At 43.6% G+C, this 26049-nt stretch overlaps 2 protein-coding genes and 1 pseudogene across 8 annotated transcripts; all 3 read right to left on the reverse strand.

Annotated features, from left to right (window-relative positions):
• Positions 1-1523: 1523 nt before the first annotated feature.
• On the reverse strand, positions 1524-7191 carry LOC120651483. 4 transcript variants are annotated; one of them, XM_039928963.1, is made up of 3 exons: positions 7048-7191; positions 5910-6463; positions 1524-3482 (listed from the first exon to the last, which is right to left on the reverse strand). In XM_039928963.1, the coding sequence occupies exons 2-3, from the start codon at positions 6461-6463 to the stop codon at positions 1679-1681; spliced, it is 2358 nt and encodes a 785-aa protein (XP_039784897.1). In that variant the 5' UTR covers positions 7048-7191; the 3' UTR covers positions 1524-1678. The 4 variants fall into 4 exon arrangements, with proteins under 4 accessions (XP_039784897.1, XP_039784900.1, XP_039784899.1 ...); XM_039928966.1 differs by lacking the exon at positions 5910-6463 and having other exon boundaries at positions 1524-2617; XM_039928965.1 differs by lacking the exon at positions 5910-6463 and having other exon boundaries at positions 1524-2661.
• Positions 7192-14717: 7526 nt separating this feature from the next.
• LOC120651484 lies at positions 14718-16161 on the reverse strand (annotated as a pseudogene).
• A 3230-nt stretch (positions 16162-19391) lies between these two features.
• On the reverse strand, positions 19392-24296 carry LOC120651485. 4 transcript variants are annotated; one of them, XM_039928968.1, is made up of 14 exons: positions 24154-24296; positions 23978-24043; positions 23255-23399; positions 22710-22893; positions 22563-22625; positions 22369-22471; positions 22019-22123; positions 21865-21938; positions 21655-21784; positions 21405-21477; positions 20649-20840; positions 20213-20342; positions 19902-20126; positions 19392-19825 (listed from the first exon to the last, which is right to left on the reverse strand). In XM_039928968.1, the coding sequence occupies exons 3-14, from the start codon at positions 23326-23328 to the stop codon at positions 19745-19747; spliced, it is 1434 nt and encodes a 477-aa protein (XP_039784902.1). In that variant the 5' UTR covers positions 23329-23399; positions 23978-24043; positions 24154-24296; the 3' UTR covers positions 19392-19744. The 4 variants fall into 4 exon arrangements, with proteins under 4 accessions (XP_039784902.1, XP_039784904.1, XP_039784903.1 ...); XM_039928970.1 differs by having other exon boundaries at positions 23255-23353; positions 24154-24290; XM_039928969.1 differs by lacking the exon at positions 23978-24043 and having other exon boundaries at positions 24154-24290.
• Positions 24297-26049: the final 1753 nt, after the last annotated feature.

A 26049-nucleotide genomic window follows, 5' to 3' on the forward strand; every position in this document is an offset into this window, starting at 1 on the left:
ACTGCAACTTTCAAAAAATTTAAAGGAGCAAAAGTAAGCCTTAGTCAAATATAATACTATATGTGTGTGTGTGTGTGATACATGCACTCATTATTTTTCTCCTACTTCTTGCTAGGACATGCGGGATAATAATAAGGACAAGAAATTGGAGGACAAGCACCTCTTGGGTATTAGAGAAAAGATTTGCTCCTTCTTGTTGGTAGACGTCATAAGCGATAAAGGTGACTTCCACTGTCGCTGTTAAACTGATTTTTTTCTTGACTTTTCAATTCGTGTGATTGTTATACAGTTTGTTGTGGAAAGATACAATATATAGTTTGTCATGTACAATTGGTAGTTATTTCTGATGTAACCTTTGTGATATATGAATTGAGTTCTAATTGGTGGTTGTTTCTGATATAACCTTTGTGCTATACGAATTGAGTTCTATTCTGTGTGTTTGTTGGATCAAGAAGGCTGCCAAATCCTAGCTGTGCTCTAGAATGCAGCAGGAACAAAAAATGAGCTTGCAAGGGTCTAGTTCCAAGGTGATGGGCAACAACCAAAGCCGGTCACCTTTTCCTATTCACCACGTGACGGCGCCAGGAAGCACAGCCTATCACCTTTAAAAACTACAAGTGACGGTGTCGCCCTACGCCCATCACTTGTACTCGAATCATAGGTGACAGGCTCAGTGATCAGCCCGTCACCTTTACAGGACAAAGGTGACGGTTGTAGACCTCATACGGGGAGGCCTTGTCACCAAGAAAGATGACGGTTCTCTAGTGAAGACCGTCACCTTTAACTTACATTTGTAAATCACCTTTCTGTTTTAAACAGTGATGTCGAAGAAGTGACGGGCGTGATACCGTCATCTTAGGGAAATGATGCCCGTCACTATAGATCTTTTCTTACATAGTGATTCGTTCAATTCCCATTTTGCTACTCCTGTTTGGGCTTCGCAATTAAGATCCCAACAATCATATCTACTTTCTCTTAAGTGGGCAGTTCATATAGATTTCGTTAGAATAAAACAATTGCGTAACAAAAAAACTCTTTTTTATTATTTATCAACAAAGCAAAAAAGTTTCTTGTAGGCCCACAACAAAAATGGAAAGAAAGATAAAGTAGACCTGACCCCCCGTGATGAAAGTAAAAATGGAACACATCAAAGGAAAAGACAAAAGGCAAATGTCATCAGAATGCGATCGAGGACGCCATAAGTTAACATGTGACAAAGAAACTTAACACATAAGTTATCTGCTATTTGCATCGATCGATGAGTTGGTGTTTGCTGACCGCAGATTTGAGCAGTGGCAAAGGACGCCATATTTTTTCCCCGTCATTAATTTGCTACTGAAATAATTTAGCACAAACCTTAGCATGCAAATAGCTATTAATTAAAAGGTGGCGCTTAAATTACTTAGTCATGGAGATAATACTAACACAGAATAAACACTACCAAGATTGTCGATTTAAGCAGCAAACATTTGAAATATATAATATATACATGAATGGTATCATGTCATCAGTTTTCATTCTCAAACAGCAACACAAGCCAAATAAATTAAAGGTAACAATACAATTAGTGAGCAATCGCAACACTAGCTGGCAGTCTAAACATGCATGAGTATATATCCAAATAAAGCAACAACTTGACGATCGAATCGAATACATATATAGAGAGGTAGCAATCAAATTAAACACAATCACCAGTAGCCGACGAACCCTCTGCGGTGCTGGGCCTGCTGGCAATCCCCACGTTCATCAGCAATGCCCAGACCATCGTTATGAGCTCGCCGCTGCGGGCAATCGCCTCCGCGTGGCCCCTGAGGTTGTCCGATGGAGCAATGTACAGGATCATCCCTGACCAAAATCCTGCGAGGAACCTCCATGCCGCTGCCTCCCCTTGTTGCAGCTGCACCAGCTGCTTGCCAAGCTTCACGCCGTTCATCAGCACCGCATGAAGCTTCGGCTCCGGCTCCTGCAGCAACGACAGCAGCTTTGTGTACCCAGTAGCAGTACTAGTAGCCTCTGCCGTCGGCGTTGATGCTACCCGGGCACCAAGCACACTTGTGCAGTCCTTCTTCACGGCCTTGTACAAGCCCTTGCACCATTCATCGTCGTCGGGAAGCAGCAGCTCCGGCACGTAGGCCACCAAGTAGGCACAGTACTGTGACAAGTGTGTGGCAACAATCTTGTCGTCATCAGAAAGACGAGGTAGTTGTTGCTGCCCTTGCTGCCCCATCTCAAGGATGCTTGTCGCGATGTGCCATGTGAGCAGGAGGTCGGAGATACCTTCGCTCTCACAAGCCCAGAGGAAGTCGTTGCTGCTGCTGCCAATGCCATCATCTTCTTCTAGGATCCGGCAGAGGAATGTCTTGGGATCAGTCAGAAGCCCATTGTTACTTGCGAGTGCATTGAAAATCCTAGCCTTGAGCACCCCTGGAACCTTGACATTCTTCTTTCTGTCGGGCAAGCGGAGGAGACGCATGACAAGGGAAACTACTGGATCGATTCTTCTTGGATGCATCACTAGCACTGAGCATTGGCACATTTTGTCATCCCATTGGGTCATCAGCTTTTTGGACTTGCATCGCAGAACACGCCCAATCCATCTTTGCATGCGAGGAGACCGCTGCCATTCATCATGGTTATTCACTACAAAGCGACAGAAGAGGGCTACTTTGGTCCAGTTAGAGCAGATGTAGGAAGCAATCTCCCTTGCCTCAGCAAGCACAACTAATACAAGGAGTATCGCTACTGGAACCACATCATACACTAAATTTCCAATATATGCCGACCTGATGAGAGTCAATTCGTGACTATTCTCATCATAGCAAAATAGTCGACAGATAACCTGATGAGTGAGATCAATTCTGGTGGAATGTTTTTCTAAAATGAAGTAACCCACGCCCATTCCAGGTAGCAACAAGCAGCAGGTTAGAGTCAAGAGTGAAATACAAATGTTTACTATGGGCAGCCACAAAGTTGAGTAGTGGGTTGGGGTGGAAGAATAGTAATAATCATGCAGAAAAGAAAGCTCATCTCTTATCACACGATGCACCCTTTCATGGTCCTTGTCACTAAGCAACACATGCAAGAAGAAGCCACGGATTTGCTGAAAGCCTGCCTCAGCAACTGTGTAGCCTGCAAATCGACACCTCAACAACTTGAATAATGTGAATGAAAGGCATACTTCTTTGAGCCGCCAAGTTGTTGGCGACGTCAGGATTGTGTCGTCTAATAACCAGACTTTGTCAATAGTCACCAAACCAGAACTGCACAGCATCCGTTTGAAGAAGAAACCATGAGCCCCCTTTTCTACTTTATCTCTGTCCTCTCCCATTACTATAAGTGCTGGAGGACAGCAATGCTCAGCCCGTGGTTCGTCAGGCATACCACCATGTTGATACTTGCTTCCCAGCAGTTGCTTCATATGCCCGACAATAAGAGGAGGGTTGCACCCAAACGCAAAAGAGTGCTGGGCCTTTCGGAATTCACTAGAACTCAATGTGCGGCGTTGCTGCGCCCTTGGGAGTCGGACCAGAGTTTTTCTTGTAAGCTAATTGTCTATCTAATGTTTTCTGTTAACATAATCGTGCCACACTTATTTTGTAATATTAGCATTTAGATGTGCATCAATTAATACAATATATACAAAAGTGATCCATGTGAGATTTTCACGTGCATTACTTGTAACAAGATAAGAAATTTTGGTATGTGCCTTACTACTCCTTGTTTTGTTTTGCTTGCCCTCTAAATTAGCTTAGCCAAGACATAGTATGGAGATGCATACCCGTCGTCTATTGCATGTCTCTGTTGTTTTGACTACATGATCGAGACTCGAGAGAAGTACCTGAAAACATTGTTGAGAGTATCCCAAAATTTCTAAAGGAAGAAATGTTACTACAAATTCAGCAGACATATCAAATTACAATCTTCGGAAAGGGTATCAAATCCTCATGCAACATTTGCATAAGAAGTTGTTATATTATAGATATTATAGGGATCAGCCATCCATAAAGTCATGGGTATCAGGGTATGCCTACTTGTGAAAGTATTATAACACCTACAATGAAATTTCAATTGAGAATATAGAGAAGCTCTGTTGTACAACGTGTAAATCTACAGAAAGATCAATATGTTTGGAAGTCACAATCTATAGATAAACCAGTAAGTCTCAAATCAGATATATGAATCGTATAGGACAACTTGGAATAATCGTGTTAACAGAGGTGAATACCTATTAGATTTTGAGCTAAATAGCAAACAGTAGTAGAGCTGCATGCAGTACTGCTTCTCCTTGATTTTATATGCAAATCTTCAGATAAACCAATAGTCTCAAATCAGATATATGAATCGTGTTAAAGGAGGTGAATACCTATCAGGTTTTGAGCTAAATATCAAATAGTAATAGAAGCTGCATGCAGTACTCCTTGATTTTATATGCAATCACGACCACTCGTTTCAGTAAATTAAATCAGTGAGAGGAGGGGGGAGGGGGTGCCGGTGTGGAGATAAACGTGTGCCGTGGGCCGCAGCTGGTGGAGCGTGGCCTCTTGTCATCCCGGCGGCCGCTAGATGGAGGCTGGAGCAAGTAGCGTGGCAGGCTGGCAGCGAGCCGCAGAGGGACACGACGAAGGCTCTGGAACATTGGCTGCTTGGCCGTCTGATCAACATCCAGTAACTGAGATAAAAGGGCGACGTGGCCCAATGTGTGGCCAGATTCTCTGGTGCAGATTTGGTTCGGTAGAGATCCGCTGAGGCCGCTGAGGGAGGACGCGCTGCCGGCTCGACGCTCATCCATTCGCCATCTGCTCACAGCTCATCCGTTCACAACTGCTTCCCTCTTCGTTTCTTGCTCCTGCAGTAGCACTGGACCCCAACTCCCCAAGAAGCAAGCCCTCGCCGGTCCTGCTCCTACAGCAGCACCGAACCCCAAGAAGCAAGCCCGTGAGACACACACATCTACCATTCTGCTGTTATGTTCAGTCAAAATGTCAAATGCAATGTACTGTGTGAATCTGACTCATAAATTTGTTGCTAGTAGCTACCGGTGTTTGGTGGTGATGTGATATTGGTGATGAACTTGTATATGACGTGGGATGCTGATCGATCATCCTGTTTTTAATCATTACTGTGAGTTTTGTTATTTGTTGCTAAGCGCCTATCGGGTGGGTGTGGATTACCCGTCGGGTAAGGTTTACCCGCTCGGGTGCGGGTGTGGGAAGGATCTTCTACCCGCAGGTGCGGGTTATCCGATGGGTAGATTTTTTTATGGGTGTGGGTATGGAATAGTAATACCGTACCCGGCGGACATGTACCTGTTGCCATCTCCTATGTGCACCGTCGGTACGGTCTATCCATGCGTTGTTTTGCACATATGGTGGACTGACATGCGGAGCGAGGCAAACCGGCGGGGCTAGTTGTCGGCACCGCATTCTTCTCTTCGGATCTTCCTCATGCCACACGACGGCGGCGCGAGTGGGCCGCCATTCTCTCCAAGGCCGGTCGGCGTCGCCGCTCTCTTCATGGCCGGTCGTGGCACAGCTCGCTCGATCTGTGCGTGCGAGGGAGCCCGCGGCCATGTCGAGGGAGACTCGGAAGCGGGGCCGTGGAGAGCGGCAGCGGCACACGAAGAGCTCTCGCTCAGAAGATTCTAGAAAGGCTGCATGCTTCTGCGCAACTCGTAGCAGTCGGCCTCTGCGACCCTTCTTTGCAGGCAGAGGCAGCCCACATGACCATGCGCTGACGGGCCATGGGACGATACTTCTCGAAACTCGAAAGTCCTTGAAACTGAGGCAACAGCAGCTTGTTAATTGACAGTTGAGATAAACCTTGCTTCAGATCTGATGGTGGAAAAAAAAGAGATGACGTGGCCCAATGCCTGCTTGAGAAGGTGGTGCAACTTTCGTACTTGTTAAAGATAGTACCTAAATGTTATCTTAGCGAAGATAAGAGCAAATGTGATGGGTAAAAGAGTCATGGTGGGTTGATCGGGATCAAAATATGAGTCGGGAGTTATGAGTGATGCCACAAGGTAAGTTGACCAAATGGCCTGTACAACCAGTACCATAGGGAGCCCACTAATTCGACCTTCTCTTTTGCTTGCAGCGACTATTGTAGATGTATTGATTCCAACAATGTGTACAAGGCCAGCCCAAATTAGGACCAGAAACAAGTGGTTCAATGCAACGCAGGTGCTAATGATAGGGCTTTTCCCTACATTTGAACCGGTGGAGGCATTGGAGGCAACATAGGAGAGGATTGGCAGGAATAAGGTGTTGGCTCCCTGAAATAGGGCGCGGACAAAAGCACGATGCCGATAACGAGTCCCATAGTTGCCTATCCCGACAAGGATTCCGGCCAGGACGGCGTTGCTGAGCGTGAGCCCGTTCACTCGCAGCATCTGCGGTCGTATCCGATCCGTGCGCAACTTGAAATCCTCCACTGCGTTTACCGGACAGCCGCTGATGTTCATCTAATTGACACAAGATGGATAGAATGCATAAGTACTGGACCTGGCCGTCTTCACACAACAAATAAGTTGTACACTTAAGTTTTCTTCTATAACAGTACACTTTTATGTTAGCACATAACACGCGGAGGCCACAACTGATCTACTCTCTATAACTAAAAAACCAGGGGAAGCTTGCTTATTAATATGATATGGCCATGCATATGGCCTCCGACACGCATGCATGTAACGTAGTGGTAGCTTCTTTGGCCATATTTCTTTATACGAATGTGCTAGTGAAAGTTGATAACTATATTGTATCATGAAAAAAATCAACTGTTTCCATTTTATTTGCGCAAGCCAAACTTAAATTCATTTTGTTATTGTATTATTATATATATCAAATCTAATAAAGATTTGCACAAACAGATTACAGTTTTGTATGAGCACATAGTAGCTAGTCTACTCTTAATAACTAACATATAAGAAGGCTATGTTCGTACTATAAAACGTTAGGCAGTATGCATGCGTGCATAAAGAGGGACAAAGCATGGAAAAAAAACTGATGAATGATGTCGTCTGTTGTGTTGGGAAAAAAAATAACTTACCCTGATACACTTGGGGCCGGGGCTCTCGATGATCACAGCTCGTCGAAGATATGAAGCTAGCTAGCTACTTCATCTTGGTGGTGATTATATATGTTGTATTGTACTGTATGTCCTGTCTGCAGCTAATTAATTAATTAATAAGCTGATGGGATGCATGCCATCCTCGACCGCACCGAGCTAGCTATTTATGCATGGATTGTTATTCGTTTCTTTGGAGAAGAAGATGCCCGCTAGCTTTGGACATGTTCTTTGCTTGCTTGCGGTATGCAAGGTACACTGCCGCTCATTGGAAAAGCTGCTCGATCGATCCATTGCGGCTTTAGCTTTTTTGTATATAAAGGATAATTTATGTTACATCCGGCTTCAACTACCACGGAGTAGAATCAGGGTCCCGTTACGGACAAGACGCGTTACTGCCAGATGAATCGACGCCGACAAAAATTAATCATTGGGCTGATATTTGCTTCCTTTTTGAGTTAAATGCAACCTCGCAACTTGTCAAGAGATGCCACTTAGATCCAAAAACTTTAAACATACATTACCTGGTCCTTAAACTAGTTAAGTCACTACTACAGAACAGGCCTTTGGTCCAGACCATTTGTCCCGGCCGCCTTTGGGCCCGAGACAAAAGAGTGCTTTAGTCCCGAGTTCAACGGCTAGCCGGGCAGCATGGGGGCACATGGGCCTTTTGTCCCGGTTGGAGAGCCACCAGATAATGCAATGCACAGGGCAACACTTGTGGAGCAGCAGCAATCGGGGCTACTTTTGTTCAACCCATCGTCACAAGGTTGGGTAGCAACAGATGGTGGTCATACCCCTCCGGTACTTAACCAAGCGAGTATGTGTGGTCAGAGCAGTGCCGCCTTGACCACAGGATAGTCATATCCGGTGAATACAATAACAAGTACTACTCCCTGCTTGTTGATCTATCCGATCGGCAGAGCCGGGAAGACAAAAAAAGTTACCAAGGCCCAGGTGGAGCCCATCGGGGGTTTATATTAGGGGAAACCAATCCCGCCCCTATATGTATGCGTACAAGTGGAGCAAGTACTAAATTCAATCTATGAGGGTAATGAGATAAAAATCCTCCACTGCAGATAGGAAGAATTGCCTTGGACAATGTGTTAGGAGCATAATTCTATGGCATAAGCGAGACATCGTATTGCTTGGTCAAGTACCTTTGGCTGCTCTGGACTATATCTCACCAACACCACGAGAGCTGTTACCACCTGCTCTGTGGTCACCAACGGGTCCACCATCCCGAGAGGCATCACCACCTGCCCCGTGATCACCACCGCCTCTATCATCCCGAGAGACATCACCACCTGCCCCGCGATCACCACCGCCTCCACCATCACGAGAGGCATCACCACTGGCCCCGAGATCACCACCGTCTTTGGTTGCTCAATCAAGAGATCATACTCCACCGTCCCCGCCAAAGGGTCCACTAGCAGGACAAAAACAACAACCGCCGCAGGTGGAGCCGCGAGTGATGCGTGCTTACGAGGACCTAAAGGACGATGTTGGTGTTTAACCGCCAAGCCCACCAAGGGATACCCCGAGGTGGTTGATTGTAGGCGTGGACTCGCCGAGATCAGAATGCGATGATGCAAGAAACACAAAGACTTAGACAAGTTAGGGCCGTCGGAGCGTAATACCCTATGTCCTGTGTGAAGTATATCCACCAATAGGAAGTCAGTAACAACTGAAACCTTGTACTCTTCGAAGTAGTGGCGTAGTTTCCTGAAAGTTATGAGGTTGGTATATAGTAATTTCTGGATTGAAGGGTAGCGAACCTTTGACTCAGAGAGTACTTCGCTACACAAAGTAGACAGGGCATTGGACGCTGAAAGCATGTCCCTCCTCCGAGCGCTCTACTACGTGGCAGAGCTAACAACATGGGTGGTCGCAGCTATGTAGAGCAGCAGATTTTCTCCTGGGAGTGGAGCCGTGAGAATAGGAGGCGACTGAAAGTGCTGCTTAAGCCCCTCGAGGGCTTGTGCTACCATGATGTTTTAAAGAAGTGTGAACCGCCTAAGGAGATAGCTCAGGAACGAAAAAACAGCTCAAAGAGGCCATGAAGATGGTTGCGGCCCACATAGCAAAGATGATGAAAGCATGGGAAGATGTGGCCAATTCCATTTTCGCCGTACAACGTCCAGTGCATCTAATTTCAATCATTTGTTACAATATACATACACTTGTTTCGATCCATAGCTAAAAAACATATATAATATTTTTTGCAAAAATCATTGGGTTGTTTTTCTACTACAACTGAGGATTGAAAGAGTCTTCGAATTGGACTCCTTGGATTGGCCAATGAGCAAATACAAGGATTTCTTATTAATCCTCATAATGTTTGTGAACTTCTTATCCTCCATATGTACATCATGCAAATTTTTCCATAAAAAGTATGCATTTATAAACTACTTCTCACTTATTTCTTTTTCAAACAGGACTTACCAGCACTACATTATTAAATTAGAAGGTGCTCATCCCAATGAGAACAAACAAGAAATGACTCTACACACAAACTATCCGTGCCACAAGAAACCTATTTGTTCCATGTACTGGGGGCATTACTTGTGCGAGCATCTCAGAGTGCAAGGGAGATACACAACTTATCCCAATGTGTAAGGGAGTACTCTTTATAACAGATAGATGTACATGTGTTACATTATATTAATTGCAGGAAATCCTCCAAGCAACAAAGGGCAACTCCATGAGAGACAACTTCTAGAAGTAGTGGCCGATTTATGCCATTTCATTATGTACGAAGTGATCAAGCCGAGAGGAATATTTTTTAATGAAGACCACAAATTAGCAACGGAGCCTAAATATCTTGGTCTTCATAAGTGGAATAACAAGAAGCACCGTGCCTACTCTAGTAGCATTGACAAATAGGAGGAAAAACATGCTTTAGAGCTTCAGTTTTAATGATGTACTATATTAATTATGCTTTGTAATGATATATGAGTGTTTTATTTTTGCATGATTTAATTTTGCACGGGTAATTATTTATATTTATGAAACGTGTTTCATGTTGATCACTATGACATTCAGTCGCAAACTAGCTAGATAAAATAAAATTGCGGGAATCCAAATTTTAAAAATATCGAGAAATAAATTTGAATAATTAAAATTTAAATAGCTGAATTTTTTAAGGTCTAGAAAAATATTTCGAGGGGCAAGTCACACCTCACCCGTCCCTGTAAATGCATTTGCAGGGTGGTTCACCCCCCCCCCCCAACCCGCCCTTGCAAACAATTGTTTTTATTGCAAAAAGCAGGAGCGGGTGCAGCGTCCGCCCTTAAAAATGACATTTCTCCCGCCCCTACAAACCTTTTCTGCAGTAGTGCTCCCGTGCTCCTACTTTCAAAAAACATTGAGATATGGATGAAAAAATCAACCAAAAATATGAATGCTAGATGATGTAAAGATGCATGATTATGAAAAATATGGAGATGGAAAGAGTTTTATGCAAGAAGAAATAAAAAAATAAATTAGACTATCTATAGGATAGGGTTGTGGATTTACATAAATAGTGCACCGACCCAATAAACGTGCTGATTTTCTTTTTTCTGTTTCTCCTTCGATTAACTTTTGTTTGTTCTCCAATTTTGCTTACGCATTCATCTATGCATCATCTATTCATTAATATTTTTGTGTGATTTTTTCATGCACATTTTGATGTGCCTTTTGAAAGTGGGTGTATAGGAACATGGGAGGAAGCGGGAGCACGAGAGATGTTCTCCGGCTACGCTAGAGTTGCATCATAAGTGTGTTGGGGCCCGTGGGTTTTTTGGCGTATGGGCTGCACAACCGTGGTAATAGGATGGAGGGCCACGAGCACATCTTTGAACCTTTTTTTAAATAAAGTCTTTTATATCTTTTCACCTTGAGAGCCGGCCGGTGCATTCCGGCACTCGTCATTGATCCACGACAGCTGATTTTCTATCAGCCGTTAGATTAATATCTGATTCTTCATTAGCCGTTAGATCGTAAGCTAATATGCTTGCGCGCTGGTGGGAAAAAAGTCTAGAATGCTCAAGCAGAAACGATCAGATCCTTTATTAGCCACCGGAAGCATACTAATAAACAAATGATCTGAAATATTCCAACACAGTCTCACACCAGAGGATAAAAAATAACCCAAAATAAAATGGGCCTATCTCTAACAAAAAAAACGCGGCCCGAGGGGTGAAACGGCCCCACCGTATTTCATTAAGTGGAAGCGACCACGGCTTCTCCGACCGTGGAAAAACCCCTCAAACTCTGGCCCATATCCACAAGGGACATACTTTGCGGCGAGCACAGCGAGGGAGATTTTTTTTACCCCTGCACTGCCTACCGGAAAATCCGTCCCCATAGGGGATCGAACCCCGGCTGGCACGCAGGGGGCGCTACTTGAGCCTGCTAGCCAGTCGGGCTACAGACTCGTTCGCGGCCTATCTCTAACAGTCTATCCGTAACAAGAAATTAGATACATTACAAAAGAACTTCATCACAAGACCTTCATCAGATGAAATATATAAAAGGATAAAGAAAGGTAAAGAGACACTCCAAAAAAAACTTCCTCTCTGAGTGACAAGGACGCCTTGTCTGCTTAGAGCATCTCTGCATAGTTTCAGATTTCAATCGTACCTAGATGGAATAATTAATGCACCTACAGTTAAATAGAATATAGGTACTATTAATACTATTTCCATATTTATAAGGATAAATTGGATCCATGCCAATATAATTTTTGGAGTTTAATGATTTGCCATTACAATTCATCATATTAAAATCGTGTCATTATAATTTTACAACTCTCTAAAACATGCCACAACATACTCTTTCGACGTGTTTCTTAAAATTTATAGACCAAAATATTCCTCACCTTCTTTTTACTCTCATCCCTCTCCTTCCCCCTCACTCTCCTTCGCAGATCGCCTCAACTGCCGTGGGCCCCACCCCCATGGGCCACGTGAACCGTGAGCTGTAGCCTGTGTAGGTATTAGGTAGGCTAACCCAAATGCTCTCCCCAAGTACAAGCCGTGGTCTTGTACTCTTACCAGTCTCGTAGACCCTGTGCTCAAAAAAAAAAGTATCGTAGACCCAACCAGGCACCTAGCTACGCACTATGTACACCCAACCACCAGAATGCCACAAGGAATCCAACCTAGCCCCCCTGCTCCCCGCGCGCCCGAGCCATCCACCTTAGGCCTCGTTTAATTTTTCCAGTTTAAGTCATAAGTCCCGTCACACCGTATGTTTATACATCAATTAGAAGTATTAAATATAGACTTATTACAGAATTAATTTCATAAGTCGTGATTTAATCACGAGACGAATCTATTAATTCTAATTAGTTCATAATTTAACCACTAATTACTACAGTAATCATCTATTAATCATGCATTAATTATACTTAATAGATTCGTCTAGAGTCCTAATTGTAACTTATGCAATAGTTTTATATTAAATTGACATCTGAACATTTAAATTGATATTCGAATATTCAATGTCACAGTAACTTAAAAAAATCAAACAAAACCTCAATCAGGCCACGACGCCACAACACCTGTCAGCCGGGTGCAGGGACCTCTTAAATCGGTCGGTCCCGTCACAACCCCGCCCTAATGCGATGTGTCGTGTGTCATCCGGGGACTGTGTCACGTCCTCCCCCCACGGCGCGCTTGCTCCCGCCCGCTCCCACCTAGTAGCGCCACACCATGGCCCACGCGGGCAGCGACGGGGAACTGCCATGGAGAGGGGGCGGGAGAGAGGGAATGAGAGGAAGAAGAAAGTCGGGGTATTCTGGTTCATGGAGAGGGGGCGGGAGAGAGGGAATGAGAGGAAGAAGAAAGTCGGGGTATTCTGGTTCATAAATTTTAAAAACATGTTGAAGAAGTACGTAATGATATGTTTTGGAGAGTTGTAAAATTATAGTGGTACGGTTCCAATATAATGAATTGTAATGGCAGATCAGTGAACTCGAAAAATTGTAGTGACATGTATCCAATTAACCCTATTTATAAATGTTCATTCGTATGTTGAAATAACAAAATGTGCCTGATGGGCAGCCATGACACACGAATTTGAGTTTATTCCGTTTGACAGAAAAACAAAGCAACTTGTTAGAAAATCTGTATATCTATGACAAGAATTTCATTCCTGCTGAGATAACTGATTGATTGGATAGAAATATACTTTCATTGTCAAGATCTCAGCAAAAAAGAAGCTTTGTTCATCATGATGCATCTTTTAATATTCAGTATATATATTACTCATTGGTTTGGGAAACAATCATTTATGCCAACTTTTCAGAAACAAGAACAAACTGCCAGCAGCTCTTTATTTGTTACATCAAAACACTTGCCTCAACTTGCTCCAACCAAATATAAAACACATGCAGAATAAGTATACGTAACAATACATGCATTTATATTTTTTTCATGGAAAACAATATCTAACCAAAGCTTTTTTTTCCAAAGCAACTTCTCCATTTTACACCTACAGCAGTCTCAAACTGATAGTGCACCAATGAAAATAGATCCAAAGCAACTTATCTATTCTACAGCAGAAAATAGGATCTGTCACTGGCTTGATTGCTTGCCTGTTGTCTTGCTATGCTTGGATGCAGGTGCCGCACACCCAAACAGCTGTAGCCCGGAGAGCCCACTGCCGTCGTGCCGTGCTCAGGCCTGGCCCGACTGAGCCCGCGCGGCCGCCTCCCGCTTGCCCACCCTAGTGTCGACGCCTGACCCAGGTGGAGCCGTGCGCCCATGCCTGCCGGTGCGGAGGTGGACCTCAGCGCACGCGCAGAGTGGGAGGGCCTTAGGCGCGTAGCCGCCCACGGTCGCCGCTGGCCTGCGGCTTGCCTCCGTCTATGATTATGCAACCGTCGCTGCCTGCCGCTATGGCAAGGTTGGCCGTCAGATACGTTTTGGACTTTAATTTTCAAAAAAAAAAAGTTTTGGGCTTGCCTCCATTAGGAGAACAGACTGAGCCTTAATGGGTCAGGATATACACATGTCAACTGATGACGTATTCATGAACTCACGGCCAAACGTTTGGCGCGCCGAATTTCTAGTTATTTTCTAATATTTGTACTAATTAATGGAAAAAGTCAGCCTCTAGCTTTTTAGTTCTATACCAATATATTTGTTTTGAGCAGCTTTTTAAATGAATCCTAATTTAATAATATGTACGACATGTTCAACATTTTATATTTGCTCTACAAGAAGTCAAACACCTTTCATATGCGCCCGGCATTTTTAAAATTCTACCCAACAAATATGAAATATCTCATTCAGATTTTAAAATCCGGAATTTATATACAAATTTCGGAAACAAAATATTGGTATAAATTGCTAAATGATTAGTGGCATCCATGATAAATATTGCACAAGCCAGCACTGCAATGGGATTTCCCCCCTGCCATACGGGCGGCTGGCGTGACCTGTGCCTGCTCCGCGACGCGAGTATATACAGCGTACCCGGTATACATTTTCTTTTTCTTTTTCTTTTTGTGGCAAACTCATTAATCACAATAAAAATTGTCATTAATCACCGAAACATACCTATAGGGCCTAGATGCTTACAATTGTAAACATCCGGGAAAAAACAAGCTTTTGCTAAATAATTGAATGACAAGTCTGCATAAAATGCACAGCAAGTCCAGATGATAACCCGGTATCCATTTTCTATCAGGGAGATTGGGAGAAGGTAAAGAAAACAATGCATTGAGCACGCTTGCCTCTGTGTATCGATTGGTAGGATCAGCAGCATAATTAATGACAGGGAATGCTAATCAATAGTGTAGGAGTAGAACACAATTTTGCAGGGATTGAGAGTGTGGATTAACTGGGGCGTAGGATGGCCCTGATGATAACAGCGAGAGCACGATCATCCACGAGGAGGCCCGTGTGCGACACATTGCGCACCTTCACCATGCTGAACTGAGCCGCGGGGCGCCTCCACGCCGGGTCGACGGCGACGAGGCTCGCCAGGTTCACCAGCCCGTCGCCGTCCCCCATGACCATCCTCGGCGACCCGGCGAAGCCGTCTCCCGGGTAGGCCAGCAACTCCGGCGTGTCCACCCCGACGCCGACGACGCAGGCCACGGGCACCCGCGGCGGCGGCGGCAGCTCCCGGAACAGGGGCAGCACGCGGAACTCGTACGGCCCGACGGCCGCGCCCATCCCGATGTCCCCGAGGAACGCCGCCATGTCGTGCGCCGTGTAGGCCCTGCTCCTGGTGGTCACCAGCGGCCGCGCGGCGCCGAAGACGCCGGGGCTCGGCAGCGGCCACAGGCTGCTCTGCAGGCTCCAGTACTCGCCCCTGAGCGCCAGCGGGTGACCGGCCTGCCGCCGTTGCGCCGGCTCGCCCGCTCCACGAGCCCCTTGAGGCGGGCGAAGAAGGCGTCGCCGGCCCTGGACGGGTGCCCCGGCGGCGCCACGGCGTACCGGAAGTCGTAGGGCGCGCCGAACAGGGTCTCGCCGTCGCGGTAGCCGGCCCGCTCCAGCCGCCACAGAAACCGGTCCATGTACGAGAAGTTCCGGCGGTCTGGGTCCGGGTAGCGGAAGCCCCGGACGGAGCCGAAGAAGGGGACGCGGGTCTCCACGCCGGGGGCGTTGTGGTAGTCGCCGGATGCGGCGTCGTACGCCGCCGTCATCCGCTCGGCGAAGCAGCGCACGCCGGCGGGGTCCTCGAGGGCCGTGGAGTCGAGGAACAGGCGGAACCAGCCGCGCCCCCTGCCCGCGGCGCAGCGCGGCGACGACGGGCGGTAGAGCTCGGTGAGGCGCGCGTCGAGCTCGTTGCTGGCGTACCCGGGCACCACCACCACTGGGGGCAGGGGCGGCTGCACAGCGCTCCTCGAGCTCAAGGATTTGGAAAGGATCGCTGCCACAGCTGGGACAAGAAGCAAGGCCGCCCAGCGCCGCAGCCCCGCTGCGATGGCCATCGCAACCGCGCTTGATCGATCTTGCTTGGGGCTACTTCTTTTGCATTTGCCAAGGATAAATGCCTATCGGTCGTATATCTGGCTGATAACATAGAACATCTCAACGGCTTCCAAGTGGTGAGTTTATTTCTTATTAAAAGGACTTGGGCCGTGTTCAGTTACAAAATTCCAAATTCCAAATTTTTTTCCGGCACCTACATGGAGACTTAAATCTAGACGAAATAAAAAATGCATTACGACTGCTGTCTGTAAATAGCGAGACGAATCTAATGAATCTAATTAGGCTATAATTAGATGCTAAATTGCTACAGTAAATAACATCTAATGACGTATTAATTAGGCTCATTAGATTCGTCTCGCGATTTACAGACGAGTTCTGTAATTATTTTTATAATTAGTCTATGTTTAGTACTTCAAATATAGAAAGATGTCTTTTCAAAAAATTTACATGCTGCAACCAAACATGGCCTTGGTTTAGCTAGACCGGGTCGAGGTCTTTTCAAAAACTCCATTTTTGTCAAAGACATGTTCCATACACAAATGAAGCTATGTCAAGTCTATGCATTTTTTTTGGAAAAAAAATCCTTGTAAGGCCCTCAGATAAATGACTCCTCGAGTTCCTTCACCGCTCTTGGTCCATCGGCATGAACTTTCACTGCATGTCGTCGACCATGATGTCGCATCCTACACGCCTGCACATCACGAGCCAAGAGATACAATATACAATATATGTTTTACACACCACAACTCAACTCACACAACAAAAAACTTCTGGTTAGCCATTAGCATAATCAAGCATGCCTAAGGATCCTAGACAGGCTGGTCAAGGCTCTCCGGCGGCACCACCGCAACCCCGGGTTCGAGCCCTCGTCGGCGCACCCGGGGTTAGTTGTTTCCGGGAATTTCCCGTGCAGGGTAAAAAAAACTCTCGCTGTGCTCGGCCTGCAAGGGTCATGGCCCAAGTGGGCATGGGCTGGGGTTCGGGGGATTTCTCGGTCAGGTGCCGTAGGGCGCCTCCTCTCAATGAAAAGCGGGTGGAGCCGTCTAGGATATATGAAATATCGACTCAATTGGTAAAGCTCCAAATCATCTAGTCAATCAGTCATCACAAATTAGACCAAGGCACATCTCCATTTGGTCTCTCAAAAAAAAATCACTCATCACAAATTACACGACCAAGGCACATCTCCATTTGGTCTCTCAAAAAAATGAAAAGGCAACTACCTGTGGCTGCATTTCCACTCTAGCTGAGCTGCCTCCTCCGCGGCCATCATGTCGCTGTTGGTAACGTGGCGCGCCATGGTTCGTTGACCACCTTGTAGATGACCTTGATGGGCACCACCTCTACACTAGAGGTTGAGGCGTGTGGCATGAGATTTGGCTTGACGAGGATGACGATGACCCTCTTCATACCCCCTTGATCATCTTCTGATCATGAAAGTTGTGCGCCGTTGTGGATCCTTGCACCGTCACCTAAGCCTTAGGAGTGGGATTGGGACTGGTATCGGGACATGCGGAGCTAGTGACCATTTTTTTTATCAAAAATAATATAGAAAAAAGCATATTTAGATTTTTTTCCTTTTTAAGAATTATTCCACTAGTGTTTACCGAATCATGTCCAATATGTCTTTTTTGTCAATGTTTTGTGGTTCTTGTCTGAGTTATAGATTTCTCCCTTTCCTCATATCAGCATTGCAATTTTTCATACATCAAAAGGAAAACACTGCCATCTCATCAACTTCCAGGAATCTCACTGTGGGCGCTCTCAGAAATGACGGCATGCGGCGGAAATCTCAGTTCACACAATTGCAGTGACCAAAGTTGCATCAATTTACAATCTTAATCTAACATCTAGTCACATGTTCAGTGATCAATTCAGCCTTGCTTTCTTTTTCCTTTGGCAGTTCAGTTTGGCAGCAACAGAACTACAGTCTACAGAAGACACCATTGCCCACGCAGCATCGTCCACGAGCACGGTGGTTATCCTACCTCCCGCGGCCATGGCGTGGCCTCGAGGGTACCGCGTAAAGCGGCAAGCTAACCCAAAGTTTCGTCACGAGTCGGACTGGGCTGCATGGTTGTTTGCCTGTTTGTGGGCCCAAGGCCGACTCATGGTTTTCAAGGGCCCCGTAGTGTGTAGAGTAATGTCCCAGCCCTTTCTTCTGTTTTTAGCATTACTCAAGCCTCACATTGTGGAGGCCATCTATTTTTCATTTAAGACGGTAATTAAAAGGATAATAGAAATTCAAATAATATATGCAATTCATGCGAAAGTCTGAAAGACCTATATGACTGGCTGCGTGCCGGGTTGTCTGATCATATACTCCGAGTTGGGGCAAATATTACTTACCCACTACTTACTAGATCTTAGGTCCCCCCCTACTCCATGAGCCCTGAGTCGTCGGCCTGGCTGCCCTCCCCTCTAACTAAGCCAGCCCACCCACTTTACGCTCACAGTTCAAGTATACCCCTTAGTCCCAGTATATACCACCTCTGGTTCAAAGACCAAGAAACATATTTAATTATCTCTATCAACATTAGTATTACTGCATCGATGTATGAATAACTAGAGAGAGCGTGCCTTATATTAGGCCAGTCAAGTGAGAGTGTCATCGGTACAGTTACCAAGACTATGAATTAGGTAGTCGAGCTCAAAAAGTGTCATGGTGATAACACTTCTCTCACATTTCATGACACTCCCATCTTCTCTCTTTATAATAACTCTGCCATGTCAGCAAATTTAACGTTCATGACACTCATATATCACTTCCATTGAGACTAGCCTTATGAGACTTGAGTAAAAAGTGATTACGCCTTATATATTATACTCGATCCGTCCCAAATTACTAGTCGTTTTGGCTTTTCTAGATTTATAGATTTTACTATGCATCTAGACATAATATATATGCAGATGCATAGCAATCTATAAAAGCCAAAATGACTATTAATTTAGGGCGGAGGGGAGTACTAAAGTTGAGTAGTAAATTTTAAATTTTAGTACCTATTAGCACTCATGCTAAAACTTTTTAACCTTAAACACCATTAGCACTCATGTTTAGATAAATTAGTGCTAAACTTTAGCGCTTTTGGAGATTAGCACTTGGTGCTAAACTTTAGCACCTTCTAAATGCCATGCGAATGCGATTGAGGGGCTGAGTGGAGGAGATCCAGTCATCCAGCCAGCCCACCTGGTGCGACATCATCATCACGGTCAGGTGACGTGTCAGATGGGTCAACTATTCAACTAGGCGCTGACGGTTGCCGACTTGCTTTTACCTTTTCTTGTGCCATGTCATAAGCCACACCATAGCCATTAAGCTCACAGCTAGTGGAATCGACGGCTCAGATGGGTCCACAGCATGCTGAGGATACATATTGTTGAGCAAACTAGCAGTGCACAATGCCATCAGAGCTGATAGATAGATAGGAAATGCTAGCTTTCTCGTAAACGTTCAATCGTCAACTGCCATCAGCATGTCAAGTGGCACCGCCTGATCACCTATATACATCTGACGCCCGCTCTGCCGATGGTAAAGCTCATCAGCTGGCAATAAAACGGCAGAGTGGTGCAGCATCCAGCCTTGTCTTCAAAACAGGGGAAGGTCTACGCTACACAAAAACCTGGGTTACTAGTCCACTATTCTAATACCTGGTACCATAAAACGTCGATGAGTGTTTGGCCGTTGCCCAGTGAATGGCACCAGAACAGGGTGCCGCTATTTCTGCTATAGGTACTGTGCCTCCCAGTCACCGAGGAGCAAGGCTACCATCGTCACCAGATTTTCTAAATACTGCACCTTGCAGGAGATACGAAGCCTTGTTCCGGACCTGCATCGAACAGCATGCTTGAGCCTAAGCAAAGGGAAAAGGCGCGTAAAAGCTTGCAGCAAGCAAGTTTATGTACCTTTGGTGCATACAATCTCCAGTTTCTGAATTCAATCTGCGTGGAACAAGTGCGCAGATAATTACGCCAAGTATCAACGATCATGGCATTATCTCTGAATGCATCACTTGAGAAGAGTAAGTTGTCCATCAATACTAAAGACACATAAAGCCTGAAAAAGTCGCATTCTTTCTCCTTCACGTTGATGGATGTGACTAGCTTCAACATCTTTTCAACACTTCCCACCTACAGAAAACGAAGGGCAGATAGTCACTGCACAAACCAGAAGGATACAACGCAGCACATACCTTTTCAGCATTCTCAGGCTTTACCTTAAGGCCAAAGTTAATCTTCAGCAGCTGAAGTGCCAGCTGACTCCTTAGGAATTTGCCGCGCGCATTGGTCCCAGTAATGGCTGTAATGCAGTCAACTATCCTTAAACAATTAAGGTCCATATTAACCCTGCCATATTATGAAATTCACTTTAAATAGGCATAAAAAAATCGTAAAGAGTGAACCATGGGAAAATTTTCATGAAACATCTATACCAAAACATCAACACTTATACTGTGTATGCAACTTTATCAGTTATCACACCCTCAATGTAATATGGAAGCTTAAATCCTAATTATAGGCATATTGAGCTAACAAAATCCATCAGCGCTATAAGTTGGGGATTACTCCTGTCAGTCTTTCATGCCTACTTTAATTACTCTGCACTCCCTGGGTAGCAATAAAATACTTTATGATAGCGTATGAAAATATTACCTCTTGGAGATTGATTCAGCCACCATCACGCAGCTACTTTCCCACTCACTAGTATTGAAGTATAATACAAGTGAATTCAGGCAGTCTCCCAATATAAGCAGCAGGCCTTCAAGCCCACGGTCCAAAAGAAGGGAAATGACAATAACAAGGAGTTCTTCTGCCTCAGAAGGCGAGAATATGGAACACACTTTTCTGTAGAATAAATAAATGGAGCAATAAAGTAAGATTAACAACCAGGTAAACAAATTCCACCGTGTGTCAAAACAATATTTTTCATGTTTCTCAAGAATCAAATTAACACATAAATGGTGGTGATTGTTGCCAAGGAAAAAAATCATTATCACAGATTATGGAACAGTAGTACAATACAACCACATCACACAAATTTGGAAAAAGGAATAATGAAACTTGGAATGTCCACTAGATTAGTAAATCTGGGAGAATCCTAGCATGTTAGCATGAAACAATAGTGACAAACTCCATTCCAAGCAAATATTAATATAGCATCATAATGTCAGAAAAAAACATAGACATAGCAACACAAGTATCACACTAGACATTCTACTGTGGAGGGAACTTGGCAAAACAAATCACCAAAGAGAGTAGTATGCTTTGAAATTTTGAATTTCAAAAAAGAAATAATTAAAGACAATCATCTTATGCTAATTTTACATTAATGTCTGCCAGTTTAGATTTTATAAGTGAACAGCAAGCAGAAATACTTAATAACAATTTCCACCATGTTAAATATTGTACCTGATTTTGCAGCAAGCAGATACAACTCTTAACCATGCAATGATGTTATGAGGTGGACCAACATCAGAGCCATCTGTTAATGAATCACCATAAGTTTAATTTGAATATGAAAGCTACTGGGCAGTACTTAACGAATGATCTGAATATTTTCAGAATTTTCACCATCTGAAGGTGGCAATTCCAAAGTGGAGCGAACTGCATGTAAGTGAGAACCAAAGAGGAAAGGAAGAAAAACTTGTATAGAACTAACCTGCAGTAGCACTTTCAGATGTTAAAGCTTTACTGCCAGAAGTCTCAAATAGATACCCATAGCTAAGTATAGCACATTTTAGAACAGAGTAGCTTGGAAAATACCCAAGATTGGCCAGCAGTTTGTCATCCTGCAATCAGTAAAAAAAAGTTATTTGGTGAAGGGTTCAATGGTAGAGCAAAAGGAGAACACAATTTATGATTGTATTACCTCATCTAGGGAAAGAATACTATCCCAAAAGTCAGTTGCAGAAACTTGTAACTTCTTATTGGATGAATACAACACTGACAGGTAGTGGCATAAGGATGCAGTATAGTAAAGGAATAATCACCAATCTAAACATAGCTGACAAACAAATTCTTACACTTCGTTAGCGTCCATGATGCTATTGAGTCTTCAACAGAACCACATATCAGAACCAATTTTAGAAGCCATCCATCCATCAGCATGCTTTCAAGAAACCCCTCTCCTATAAAAATATTACGAGGAAGATGCTGAAATTAACTACAGGTAACAAAGCCAAAATCTGGAACAGGAGATGGATAGAGACAAAAGACAGCCATAAATGTTAAACTAACAGATACATTAAGGAATACTAAACCGTAGAACCATAGTGGAGCAGACATAGAAAAGAAGTTCAGCCAATTCAAACACTGAATATACAATATAGTTTAGTTAAAAATAAGAACAATACGCACTGGGACAAAAACAAACCTTGTTGGATCTCTAGATCAAAACCTAGATGCTCACTCACACAGAATGATTGCAAAAATTGACAAGCTTCCACGCCCATATCGTTAAGGTTTAAGGGGGCTTTCTGCAAGGATAATTTAGTAGTCCAAAATAAAGAAAGAAACTATTTGGAGGTCTGAGAACAAACAAACAGAATAATGGTTGGATCATTTGACCTGGCAGCCAAAAATTTGTTGACCCCATGGAGGCACATCATCTCTAGCATCCAACTCTTTGGCCTGCAGATTCAAGAAGAAGAAACATCAACTACAAATTTAAAGAGGAATTTGTACTACTCCAACGTGATCTGGTCAAATGATTACCTTTTCCTCACAGTCCTCAAATAATTTGCAAAATGTAATCTCATTCTCCCTAACATCCGTGTTTTCGTCATCTGAACCATATTCTCTGGGGCGCCGATTAGATTTGGTAGGCTTAACTTTGAGCTTGTCCTTACCAGTTTCGAAGTAATCGAGTAGGAGATCGTCCAAGCCGATAATCTTCTTCCTGAAAGTAAAGAGACATCGGTAGGCTTGGTAAATCACTGAAGAGGTACAGTACCTAAGTACCTAGGGCGTTTAAACGCCACTGCTGACCTTGAGTGCCAACTTTTTTATTGCCCTGCAGTCCACAAGGGATCTACATTTCTGAAGGCCGATTTGATACGACCCTGTGATTAGACAATTCCTGCTACATATTACTACTACCTGGATTGTATAATTCGAAGCTCAGATTCCATTAAAACCCTAAACTGCAGCAACCAGCGGATTCCTGACCCCAACTACATTGAGCATCCACAAGCCCCCTTAAATGAACTAATCCTCTGAGCCAGAGGGGAGGAAAAGAAGCAGAGGTGACAGATCTTTACCTCTTGGTGGGACGCGGGGCGGGAAGGAGGGGATCCTCCTCCTTCTCGAAGTCGAGGGGCTCGTCCATCACCATCTCTTTCAATAGAGGCCGTGTGGGGCTGTGAAGAGGGGATCCAACTCCTTAACTCTTATAAGATTAAATTACTGTCATAGAACATAGACAAAATTACCTTTTGTTTTGAAGAATTCACAATCCATATTAAAAAACTTGTTATAATTTTTTCATCATTATTTTTCATATAATTTTGAAGTCCAATGATTAATTTATTATTAAATAGCCTAATCTATCAAAACAATGATAAAAATTATGATGTATTTTTTTTTCTAACATGTGATATGATGTGTACTATTATCTTGTAAAATTTCAACTTAAAACTCCACCTATGCATGGAGAAATGAAAAAGACAAATTGTATTAGGGGGTAATTTAAACCAAAGGCATAGTTTGGGGGGTTAAAATGAATCAAATGATAGTTTAGGGGGTTATCTAAACTTTGGTTATAGTTGAGGGGATTAATTTAGACTTTTTCCTTGTTTTAAAGTATTCATCGGTGTAAGGACATTGCAGAACTATAATCACATTATATGCACCCAAAAATACTCCGATACGTTGATACGTTTCAGATTTTTTTAAAAAAATAAATAAAGAAAAAAATGCATATAGCAGATAGCAGTAAGAAATCGAAGTTCAACATAGGCAAATAGCAGATCCCACACGCATACCTACACTACCACTAGCATTTGCGCTAGCACCTCCAGCAGTAGCAATAGCATTGCTCGATGTAGCCTCTACAGAAGAAAGCAACGACAGGTCTGAGGTAGTGAGGTCTCTAGATCAGGGAGGAGGAATTCAGAGAGGAAACCAAAGGAGTAGAGGACGACGAGAACGGGAAACTCACCGGAGATTGCAGCCGGCGGTCCTCCCTGCCGGCGTGCGACGGCTCGTCGCAGGAAACGGCGAGCGGCGGCGCTAGTGCGGGCGGGCGCCTGGTCGGGCGGCGCCTGCGCGCGTGTCAAGTGCGAAGGTGTTGTGTGGGCTAGGTCAGCGGCTGGGATATGGGGCTGAAGTGCTTCGTGGGCTGGGCCGTACAGATACGTGTCCGGCCCCGTACCGATTTATTTGAGATTCTATTTTTTTTTATATTCTGTGTACACATGGGCGGCAGCGCCGGGTGCAGCTATACATTACTCAAGGTGATGGTTGCGCAAAATCACTCGAAGGGAAAAATATAATTTGGGCCGGCCCATTTGATGAAAAAATACTGCACATGTTGACTGCTTAGTGCTGAGAGAAAAGAGATTGGGGCTGTGTTTAGATACACCAAAAACCCCCACAAAAACATCACTTTCCATCACATCTCCATCACATCGAAACATTAAATGTAGCAAATGACCCATGCATGAAGTACTAAATGTAGGTAAATAAAAAACTAATTGCATAGTTTTGATGTACGTTGCAAGACGAATCTTTTGAGCCTAGTTAGGTCATGGTAGGATAATATCTACCACAAACAAACAAAAAGTGCTACAGTGCGCTGCAGTGTTTTTTCCCTGGCGCTGCAGTGAATTTCAAGGGAACTAAACACACCCTGGGAATACATGCAGAGAATGACAGATAATGATGATGTCATCCATGTGCATGTATATTTTCAAATTGAAAAAAGTTATAAATAGTAAGCCGAGCATCCAAATTGAAATTGAGTTGCACCATTATCTTTCTTATGACAAGATCACACTTGCTTATATTTGCACAATATTTTAAAAAATATTTTTTAATATTAAATAATTAGTTATGTCTACTAGGAACAAATATTTTAACAACACGAACAAATATTTATTTTTACGAACAAAAAATTAAACATAATGAACAAATAATAATGTACAACGAACAAAATATTAACCGTCACGAATATTTGATTGTATAGGCTAAATGATAAAAATAAATATCGCGAACAAATGGGTCAGCATTGCCGAACAATTTAGTGTAAAAAGAGAACAAATAATTTAGCATTGAAAACAAATTATGTACACCCAGACATATAAGTTTACATGAAGAAAAAACAATTATGTTGAAAAAATATTCTTATAAGCATATATATGCACATGCTAAATAGATAGTATATTAAATAAAATAAATTATTTCACAGACCAACTAATAAATCTACTTTACATATAAATTAGTATACATTAAGCATGGCTCGTTTATAAATATTAATAAGAAATTTAATAGGTAAGTATAGATATGTTAACATCCAAACTATTGAGTCTACATAGCAATTAAATTAGCCTAGTGAATAGATAATTGTACATCATGAAATAATAAAGTCACATTACGACAAATAAATTTTCACTATCAGCACAATATAATAGAGCATGCTTTTGCTAAGAACCGAATTAAAGTGATAATAATGAATGGTACTAATAATTATAAGAAAGAGAAGAATTACATGAAACATGCCATATGGTGAAAAAAAATTCTAATACTGGAATTAGCAAAGAAAATGAACAAGGAATAAAATAAGAAAGAAAAAGGAAAAGAGAAAAAACAAAAATAAGAAGGTATAGCCCCGTACAGCATGAAATCGGCTAGCAAGTACAAGGAATTATCTTGTTTACGAGCCAACGTGTCAGTGATGACAGCAATGTGGTGCATGCTTGTGTATAGGCATAATTATTTAATTGATGTTTGTCAAATGTCAATCCTCAAGAAAACAAAAAGAAAAACTGACACACAGTTTTGGGCCACAACGGTAGCTCATACCAGTAACCCACACGTTGCACCTCAACAGTTCAGG

Source organism: Panicum virgatum, chromosome 9K (genome assembly GCF_016808335.1).
Source record: "Panicum virgatum strain AP13 chromosome 9K, P.virgatum_v5, whole genome shotgun sequence".
Classification (NCBI taxonomy): domain Eukaryota; kingdom Viridiplantae; phylum Streptophyta; class Magnoliopsida; order Poales; family Poaceae; genus Panicum; species Panicum virgatum.